We start from the raw sequence: 11339 nt of genomic DNA, 5'->3' as shown, positions 1-11339 counted from the left end.
TCGATGGCAATTATCTCTCGTCTACATCACCTTCTCTATCTTCAATCCTTTCTTTTTCAATTTTCTCTCTCTTCCCTCCTCGCCCACGTCATTTTTCCTCGTTCGTTTGATTCGATGACTTTCTTTGTCTCTTCACCGTATAAACTCCAAATAAGCCCCGGATTTTCGCACCCTTAACTAGTTTTAAGATAACTAGTTTCATAGTTCACAAATGATAAGTTTCACATTGCTTACAAATGACTTCAAAACACATGTGGTTCCATACCACCTTAAATTGACACCTATCTTTCCAACTCTCAGATAAAACGAACTTGTCAGTTTGTTGTAAATTTTGTCTCCTTTTTCTTTCAAAAACGTCTTCAATTTTTCCAAATTGTCAGAATTTTCCCTTTTTAGAAAGTGATCCAACTTGTAACACCAAAATTCACCATAACTTTAACCTTTAATAATAATAATAATAATAATAATAATAATAATAATAATAATAATAATAATAATTAACATATGAAACACTTAACCTAGTTAACAAGTCAAAGATCTGGCAAACTAAACCAGATTTGCTCAAATGCTTTAACAATAACATCATGGTACTCATCTGAATTCAATGAAAGATAACAAGCAAGAAGCTCTTCAAAATCCTTTGATGCCCGAATATTATTCTCCTTGATCATCTCCATCATTGACTCCTTGAAATCTTTTTGTGGATCAAATGATGACTTCACAACTGCAAAGCTTTCATTCATGTTACTCTTTCTTTGTGAACACTTATTATTATTATTTTGAACATTTCTTTTATTCAATATTGCGAGTTTTGGAGAATTCGACCGCAGTTTAAGGCCTGAGACTGATTTTCTCGCTGGAGGATGGTTGCTGCTTTCTTTTTCCTTAACTTTCTTGCTTGAAACTAATGCTTGTTGGTTTCTTGGTATAACTTTTGATGGTTTGGTGATGATGGGAGGGAGTTTAAGGTCGTTTTCGGGCGAGAAATCGATCCTTTTAGGTTCGGTTACATCGATTATGATATCGGAAGTGGAAGAACTTAATCGGCATGTGCATGAGGTGAGAGGTGAGTGAGTTGACTCAGAGGATGGAGATTGGATTGTGGTGGGAGAATGGAAGAAGTCTTGAAGGGTGTGAGTTGACTCAGTGAGTGAAGTGTGTTTAGGTGAAGGTTTATATATGGTTTTTCTATTGGGTGTAAATCTTTTTGATGATTTTCTTGGTGGGTCATGAAAATGTGTGGATTTTGGTGTGTGGTAGTTTTTTGGGTGAGAAAAGTGGTGGTTTTGTGGTGGTGGTGTGGTGGTTGATGATGAATAATAAGAAGCATAAGGTGGTTTCTTGTGGTGGTTGTTGTTGTTGGTGGTGGTGATCTTGATCTTGGTCTTGCTCATGTCTCTAAGCTTGTAAAACCAAGCATTTGGTAGCATATCTGATAATCTAAACCTGTAATTGCCCATGAAAACTTGATTATGATTCTTTCTCACACAAGAGTCTTGTTCTCTTTCTCTTGCTTTCTCTATGTATGTTTCTTGATGTGTGATATATATGTGCATAGAGAGCAAGGTGTTAAAATATATAATGGCTTGAACTTAGCCAACTCATCTTTGTTGTAAATAAGCGAAGGTAAACTCGCTCATTGACTCGTTCATTAGTTGGCTCAATGGTTCGCTTGTTTGGCTTGTTTAAATTAAAGACCAAATTTTATTTTAATATATTTTTAAATTATAACTTAATTTTTTATATGTATAAATAATAAATTATGTAGTTTATAAAGTGCGCATTTTGTATATTAATGTCTAAAATAGAAATTTATATAATATAAACATTAAAATAAATGAGTTGTTTTGAGCTTTTTACGAGGCGATCGAGTTTAACATTTCAATTGATTAAGTTAAATGAATCAAGTCAAACCGATTAGTTAAATAATTGCCCAAGCCCAACCAAACTCTACAATAAGGGGGATGGGTGGTGCAAAGCTCATCACACACCACCTCCAATGGTGGTGTGCCACATCACCAACCCTAAATCCATCAAATGTGATGGATTTTTACTAAGGGTGGTGGTATGATGGATTTCCACCCCATCACTTGATTTCCAACAGCTCCCTCCTAGATTTTCACCCAATCACTTGCGTGATGGCCATCATGCAACACTCCCCCTCACGCTTGACAAAAGGACTGGCGGCGGTGTGCTAAGAGCCATCACGCGTGATGGGTGGCTTATCACGCGGTGCCCCGTCCCCCCTAACAATAGAGAATAATTGAGTGTTACATATTGCGTCTTTAATTTGGTGAAATGGCACACCAATAAAAGTTGCCTGATGTAGTTATAGAACCTTTATAAAACAACTAAACAAAGACCTAAATCAAGAGGAGAGAAAACAGAGTTAACTGGCATGTTAGGTCACACTTGCCACATGGCTGATTACTTTGCGCTTGGTTGTTAAAAGTCGTAAGTCTAGGCATTTATGACATGTATATCTTAGTCTACGGAAAAAGAAAAGATAATTACACCGAAATGTAGTAAACGATATAAAAAAATTTAAACAAAAGTTTGAAAGTATACTCACTATAGCAAACGAAAGAGAAAACAAAAAACAAATAGTTATGATATGGCCGAAAGTGTATCAAAATGTATTTAGTTTGTTGTTGTGGTGGAATTGTTGGGTTCATTACGGCACTGAAACTCATTATAGCAAATTACAAAGAAAAAATGAATAAAGTTGTGATAAGCTTTTATTAAGTTAACCACATAAACTGAGTGGAAATTATATATATATTAAAAATGTATATTATTAAAAATATAAGGGTAAATTTTAAAACTAAAAGAAAATCAAAACAAATGAACAACTCTGTGCCACATGAACCTAGAGGTGTTCGAATTAAAGTTCGAATATCCGAATCAATCAAATTGAATTATTCAAATTTTGGATTTGAAGATTATGACTGACATTTCCATCTTGAAAACTATTTTCTAAGTTTAGAAAGTGTTGGGAGGACCTGGAACTGGTGGGGAGTCCAAACTGGTAGTTGACGGGTTTTGTCACAGTTGTGTTGGAGCCCGAGGGAGCTTCAACCAGCCCTTCTAGAACTTGATAATGAGGGGTTGTTGGTTGGTGCAAGTAGTGGGATTTGACTGGGTTTTAATTGTTTAGGTCTTAGCTGGTTCTTAGGAAGTTAAGGTTTGGAAGACCAGGTTGCTTTGTGTAACATCCTAATTTCGGTTTTATTAATAGAATAAATATCGTCTATTTTATAGTGGGTCGTTTTCGGTTTAGAGAAATAGAATACGAGTTGGGCTAGTGTTGGGTTAAACGGATATGGATTATGGACTTGGATTATGAAAGAAAGAGGAAAGGATCATGGGCTTAAGCCCATGATCCATAATTATATAAACCATTAATCCCTCATTTAATCCTCATTCACACATATTCCATACACCACCCAAAACACACACTTAAGATTTCTCTCTAGTTCTTCCTTATCTCTAGCCGAAATCAAGAAGGAAACCGAGCACCGACCCGAGGTAATACTAGTATGATGTTTTATTAGCTTAAACCCGTTAGATATAGTCACGAAACGACGAGCCGACACCGTTAAACCGTTAAGTCACGAGATCCGGATGGAATCGGGTATAAACCGAACCTATGATGAGCTTAGGGGTCACCCTAGCTCAGATCTGGATCGAACGGGACGAAAAACAGTGAAAAACGAACTAAAACCCGTTTTTCCGGCGAAATCGCCTTTTTCCGGCGGCTTTCCGGCAATGACGGCGCCGGAAAGTGGTACGAGGTTAAGGGGGGAGTGTCAGGGAATGTTCTGACATTCCTGACCTAACCCTAGTTCGCTAACGGGAATTTAGCGAATTAAGGGTGATTCGTTAAGTAGATTCGCTGAGGAAAGATAACGAACTAGCCTTAGTTCGTGTCCTGATTCGTTAAGGAAAAGATAACGAATTAACCCCCCCCCCCCGATTTCGTTACAGCCATTCGTTAAAGGAGATAACAAATTAGAAAGTCTAATTCGCTACTTGAACTGATTCGCTATGTGGACTGGTTCGTACAATGACGGATTCGTCAGAGGTCCAGTTCGTTAGAGGGTTCAGTTCGTTACAAATAACCAGTTCGCTAAGATAAGTCAATTCGTTAAAGATTGAATAGCGAACTGGAAAGTTTAATAAAATGACAGAACAGTCCCTGGACTTAGAAAAAGAATGAATTAATTACAATTTATCCCTTGAACTTTTGAGTTAGCAAATTAATTAATGATTCGAAATTATAATGGAAAATGTGTTACGAGCTCGACCCCAGCCAGGGGCTCTGCCCCTTGGACCCTGCTAGGGGCTGCCGCCCCTAGACCCCGCTGCCAGGGGCGCTGCCCCCGGACCCCCGTTCGTTGTGGGTTATATAAAGATAGAAATACAACATGAGTAGTTGTAGTTAGTTGATACATGTAAATATTATACAGTTAGCCGTGCACAGCTCAAGAAGGAAATAACAATTAACGGAGAGCGTAACAGGATTCAGGTGAGTTTCTAGCCCCATTTATGTGTTATGTTTTCGGGGCTGTGTGCATACTCAATATGTTTGTTAATACGCTTATCCTAAGAGATAAGTGTATGCCTTATGTGAATAATGTGATATGTATGAATGATTGCTTGATGGTATGTGAACGATATTCGGATATTGCACGTACTGTCAGGTTGTAACGCTATGTATAAGGTAAGTATGATACGTATGCTTATGTGTATGAACGTGATAAAGTTAATAAAAGAAGGAAAGGATGGTTGTATGGTTACGAAAAGGGTACCGAGCCCTAATAATACTCGAGGTATGATGTATGGTTGTATGGTAACGAAGAGGGAATCGAACCCTACTAATATTCGAGAACTAGGGAACCGAACCCTACTAATATTCGAGGAAAGAGAGTACCGAGCTCTAATAATACTCGAGGAAGGAGGGTACCGAGCCCTAATAATACTCGAGGAAGGAGGGTACCGAGCCCTAATAATACTCGAGGACTGTAGGGCGTAATGCTCTTTATAACGTAAGATATGAAAGCAAGTTAGTACAAAAGAAAGTATGAAAGTATGAAAGTATGATTGAAAGGATATAAGTTTATGTGTATTGTATAATGTATGATTAACTAGAACTCACTCAGCGTAGCTGACTTTTAGTATGCACGCAGGTGAGTAGAATGAGGCAGCTCGCTTGAGGAGACACGTGGCACTGAATAAGAGGCTGGCATCGGAAGACTCAAGACGTTTAAGTTTAATGTTTTGTTTATTTTGAAAGACAAGATGTTGCCTTAAGACAAGATGTGTTTTGCTATGAAATGTTTTACGAAAGCTTTTATATTCCGCGAATGTTTTAATTAACTATGATATTTAGAACTGCGTTTATGAGTAAATCCAACACGAAAGTAGGGCTACCGGTAACGGGGCCTTACACTTTGTGCTTGAATGGCAGGCTAAAATGTATCACAAGGTCTTTAAGTAGGAGATTGTTAGGTTTTTGAAGGCCTTTTAGACATGTTTTCGTTTACATTTAGAAGACAAATGGGACGACCCATTTACTCAAGGATGGTCTGTTTGTTTTTTTTGTCCTTAAGTCATTTAACCTAGTTGTACCTCTATATGTACCCATATCATTGTATTGTAATCTTTGTACTAAGCATAATAAGAAGAGCCCTTAAATCTCTAAACATAATACACCTTGACCATACCGCTTAAAATCTCGTCTCATGTAAAAATAAAGAGTTGCAATATATCAATATGAAATTTACAAAGATTGTTCTTTGTATAGGGAGTATTCTAGCTCTCACTTCTTGCTTTGGACTAGACAGACTGTCATATCTTGGAGAATACGCATCATTCATTCTGGATACGTATAAAGTAATGTTACATTGATTCCTCGACATTTTACTCATCCACTCAATATATGACCACAGTACAAGAAAATACAATAATTGAATCTCCTAACGTTTGGTGTTAAAGAAACCCTTGATAAATAAACGAGTGTTAATAAACATACAATGATAATTATTTCATAAATCAAGTATGATAAAAGTCTATGATTCTAAAAATAAGTTAACTAACAAAACAAATAATATATAGCTCGGCTTCATTTATGGCCGACTCTGTGTACAAAAATTTAAAGCTAGACTTTAGACTCCAACTTTTTATATTTCATTAGATATTTAGAGTGAAAATTTTAATTACGTAAAACATGTAAACATAAATAGAAATTGGTTTGTGGCATGGGACTTGTAGATTTTATTTGTAAATAAGTTATCAACTAGACATATTTAAATAATATGGCAGGAAAAAAAATGAGCATAAATGAGCTGGTTGAATGTAAACATAGTTGTTAGCTGTGTTAATGTTGTAGTAATCGTTAGAAGCTAGTTGGATGGTGAGATGAGGACTAGTGATTAATCAGGGATTAATCGGAATTAATTGGAATTAACAGTGATTAATCGACACCTAATGAAGATTTTTGCAACCATGGTTGTTAGTAGCTCCTCTAAGTTAATATTCATTACTGCATTTAATTATGTATCATAATAAATGTATGCGGGTACTTCCCCGTCTCATTAAAAGTGCCAATATTTTCTTTTTTATCTATCTCAATACAAATGTCAACTTTCAAAATTTTCTTAACAAATTTCTAAGTTTACCTTTAAACACACACAACTAACATTAATAAATAATATTGATGGATCAATTTCCAAGGACATTATTGTCATTTGGTAAGCAAAAAATGTAATAATTCAATCTACTTTGAACTTTGTGTTTTTCAAACCATAACACTAATGAGACGGATGGTGTATATAATTATATATTGATTGCGGGCACGCTTCACGTTCATTTCAAAGCCATATTTTAATATGTTAAAAACAGTGAAAATCTCATACAACACTTATGCGTAACGTAGAACAAAAATAATTAAAGTGCCGGTGAAAAGAAAATGAGACAGCTACATGATCATCTTATGTATTGGCTTACCACGTATAAGTACATTATGTGGTTCTCACGGCTCCACATATCAGGCGCAACGTATAAGCATGCCTAAGGTGGTAGGGCTACTTAGTCATGAATAGTAATGTTATGATCCCACGTTCTATGAATGTTATATTTAAGTGACTAAGTTTTGTCATCCAAAAAGGACTATCAGCGCAGCTTGTTGCCCGTTTTCCCTTTTATATTATATATCGGTTAAGAAAAACTAAATAAGACTAAAAAAGTTGACAGCTAGAAAGACAAATGGAAACACGAGACATTCAAATCAAAACACGGAGATAATGATAGATAGACTGCAAGAATTCTTAGTATATGTTCAGAACAAAGATTCACTATAGAAAGAAAAACCAAAACAAGTGAAGACAACTAAACATTCACTAGAAAACCCTACATCAAAACATGTCAAAGTACAACATTGTAATCCGGAAATGAAGATAACGTATAGGGAACAAAGACCATATGCCAGTAAACTTTGTACATGAAAATATGTAGAATATATGACTCACAAAAAGTAAAAGCAACTATTAAAGATATTGTGTTTGGCTCGATTCTTGAGATGTATTATTTTCACAAAACCAAACAAGAAAATTGTCCTATTATGTTGTCAACATGTTTGATGCTAGGACATTAACAATGACATTGAAAAATGAAACAATCTAATCTGGATTGTTGTTTCGTACTAAAGTATTCAGTTGTTGAAATATTAGGAGTACCAAGTGGGAGAGATAAGATAGAAGTTGTATAAAAGCATGATCGATCCCGATGATCTAAGGCTATGATCACATTTAACGATGTTAGACCAAAAAACACTGGTAAACGTGTCCGTCACCACGTTGGGGTTGTCTTTTACAAAATATGTAAGAAAATATTTCCCATGAATATTTTTCCCACAACTTGTGTTGGAAACTATAGATTCCAACGCATAGAAAGTCGGGATATTTTCTAGTATTGATCTTTTGGTGTTGGTTCGGCTTATTTGACAGTAAATGTTAAGTGTTATTAATATTTAGTATATGAAAAAGAAAGTGATCACTAGCTGTAAACGACCCATTGGCCATATTGTGGTTTGCTATTCATATATTATCCCCAGCACATCTTTAGAATTTAATAAAAATACTAAGAATTCTTCACTTTTTCATTCTACATCATGATTCTCAGTGGCGGATCCAGGAATTTTTTTCAGGTGGTGCACTAGTTTTAAATGATTCAATTTCATGGAATCGGGTATAAAATTTTCGGGTCGGTTTGATGATTCGGGTCAGTTCATTACATAATAATGCTTTACGAATGATGGTCGGTGGTCTGGTATTGGTGTGTGTTGTGGTATGAAGAGAGGAGAGAGCAGAGAGCGGAATCCTGACACTGTTTATAATTTAAACAGTGTATAATTTATTTATTTTTTTTAGTATATAACATCAAATGTTTATACATAAAGTTAAAAAACTATAAATATGATAACACTATTTTGTTTCTTTATACCTCAAAATTTGTTTTAGACCACTAAGGGCAGTATCTGCCATGTCATCATCTTTCAAGTTCCAAAGCATGAAGAAGAGTTGGGACAATTTTGTCAATTGCTTGTATTCCAGCACTCTACAAATATATAAATCAAATATTTCAAATATATACGAAACACTATCTATAATAATATATATAAACGAAAACCTAAAAATCTTACGTGTCGCGATGTGGTCGCTCCCCCTTTTTTGGAGTCACCGGATTTGCTTGATTTTTAAATGAAGACTTCTCATGCATTGACCCGAATTCATGGGTATGGATCTTACCAAACCCAGATATTCCTTAAACGGGTTATAACATCTCATTAAATAAAAAATTATTCTCACCAAATTTTTGATGTAAAAATCCTATAAAATAGGATATACTAAAAATTAATATCTTATTTATTTTAAAAAAGATATATATATTATTTATATTAAAAAAACAATTTTATAGTATAAAAAAAATAAACGGGTCTTGGATCTCCATCAAACCATAAGTATATTATTAACTTTCATAAATATTATTTATAATTAAAAAAAACCAATTTTATAGTAAAAAAAATAAACGGGTCTTAGGTCTCATCAAAACCATGTAGCTTTTAAATCGGGTTATAACTTAAAACATCTCATTTATTTGTAAAACAATTTATCATCAAACCATAAATATATTATTAATTTTCATACAATAAATTCAAAAAATAAATAAATATTAGAACAAACAATATAAAACAACCCCCATAATACGGGGGATAAAAACTAGTTTGTTTATAAACACTTAAAAGGACTTAGACCTAAATGGTAAGAGTACCCCTTATACAAAGTACTGAATGCAGCACCAACAACTTCAACTTCAAGAACCTCAAGCATGCTACAATAGAAATTAATATAACACAAAACATATAATAAAAACCAAACAAATGTTATAATTAACAAAAGAATTAGATAAGTCAAAATGTACCAATCACAAAGAGCTGTACGGAAATTTCAATAAAACTGTTTTATGATGGAATCGAACTCATGACCTTCAACTTAGAAAATCAACAACTTGTCAACTAGACCAACACTTCAATTGTTAAAAGGGTGGTTCCTTCTTAATTTATAAGGTGGTTCCTCTAGTGTCTTCTATATATTCATACGCTATTATTTCGAAACTCGGGTGGTTCCGGGGAACCACCCACGTCTTAGTTAGATCCGCCCCTGATGATTCTTGTCCGTATAATTTAAAGAAAAGTTATAGGAATAAAGAGGCTACTGTGAATGCTCTAAGAGAACATTATACAGTTAAGTAATGTGCTAAAACAAAAATGTTGAGTTACAAAGCGGACCCAGGAAAAAATTTCACAGTAATCAAAAGATGGTTGGTGTCAAAATATCATACGAGTCGGACAAGACTTTAACATATATTCACCTTGAAAAAAAATTCACATGGGTTTATCGACCCTTACACCCAATATATAGGTAAGCCATTGTGCATGATGCTGGTTGTTGTGTATTATTCTAGAAAATGTAGGAACTTTGGTTCAAAAAAAGTTGTGAAATAAGAAATGTTAGAGATAAAAAGCAATTACTTTTATAAATCACACAGATAATTTATATAACTATTTTGATTTAATGTAATTCATTGCATTATTGTAATGTCGCAACTCATTGTAAAGATCGAATACTTTTAAAAAAAATATGATAGGTATGAGTTAAGTGCCATTTTAGTACCTGTGGTTTGGTAAACTACGCAACTTTAGTACCTATTCTTTATTTTGTGCAAATGGCTACCTCGGCTTCAAAAAACTTGCATTTTTAGTACTTTTTTTCTAACCCCGTTAATTTTTCCGTTAAGTCAAGGATAATTTGATAACTTCGTTATTTTCTTTGTTTTTTTTTCTTTTCTTTTAAACACTTGTATCTTGTAAACCCAAAATCTCCTTATCAAAACATCAAAATCCAAATCCTAAATCCCCAAATATCGTAAAAATTCAAACCCTATGATGATATGGAGAAAAGGTTTATGATTTAGGATTTGGATTTTGATGTTATGATTGTGGATTTAGGGTTTACAAGTTATAAGCATTTAAAAGAAAAGAAAATAACGAATTTACCAAATTATCTTCGACTTAACGGAAAAAATAGACGGGGTTAAAAAAAAGTACTAAAAATGCAAGTTTTTTGAAACTGAGGTAGCCATTTGCACAAAATAAAGAATAGATACTAAAGTTGCGTAGTTGACCAAACCACAGGTACTAAAATGGCACTTAATTCTAACGGTATTTAAAAAGTTGGTTAAAACTCTCTTCGAGCGTTCAACTCTTGTGATTGTAAAAAAGATATATAGTTTAGAAGTAAAGTGTGTTAGTTAAATTCTAAGAAATACATAAAAAATTATTTTTAAATTATAATTATATTATTTAGGAAAAGAAATATCATTGGAGATGATTTTGTTGCCTTGCAGGCAGCTTTAGGAAAGTGTTTTAGAATTTTTCATGCGCTTAAATTATAATGATTATTTTATTTGACCTTTCTATTGTTTAAAGTTTGTATTCACACACGAGTGTTGGACTTGCAACGTATGAACCTTTTTGTGCCCACAATTTGGAGTTATTTTATCATCAATCAGGAAGAATCTATATACAATTAAAATAAATTTAAAAAAATTAGGGTATCGACATGATTTCGAATATTGATAGCAAATACTTAAAAGTTTGGTATTTATAAAAAAAAATCATAGCTTGACAATAATTGTTATAACAATAAACAAAACAAACTTATTTTAACAATAAGCAAAAACAAAACAAAGTTAAATGAATCATAAGACTCTCCTAGGAT

At 33.8% G+C, this 11339-nt stretch overlaps 1 protein-coding gene across 1 annotated transcript; it reads right to left on the bottom strand.

Annotated features, from left to right (window-relative positions):
• Positions 1-467: 467 nt before the first annotated feature.
• On the bottom strand, positions 468-1537 carry LOC143568835 (transcription repressor OFP1-like). The gene has a single exon (XM_077054885.1). The coding sequence runs from the start codon at positions 1458-1460 to the stop codon at positions 531-533; it is 930 nt and encodes a 309-aa protein (XP_076911000.1). The 5' UTR covers positions 1461-1537; the 3' UTR covers positions 468-530.
• Between the last annotated feature and the right edge of the window lie 9802 nt (positions 1538-11339).

The sequence above is a fragment of the Bidens hawaiensis genome, unplaced genomic scaffold (assembly GCF_021521415.1).
Source record: "Bidens hawaiensis isolate Kalapana, Puna unplaced genomic scaffold, B.hawaiensis_p1.1 tig00024236_1, whole genome shotgun sequence".
NCBI classification, from domain to species: domain Eukaryota; kingdom Viridiplantae; phylum Streptophyta; class Magnoliopsida; order Asterales; family Asteraceae; genus Bidens; species Bidens hawaiensis.
Note: the sequence above shows the minus strand (reverse complement) of the source record. Positions and strands in the feature narration are given on the sequence as shown.

What these genes read in the sequence shown, in the direction of transcription:
- LOC143568835 (XM_077054885.1), bottom strand. Translation starts at nt 1,460, where the DNA reads ATGGGCAATTACAGGTTTAGATTATCAGATATGCTACCAAATGCTTGG.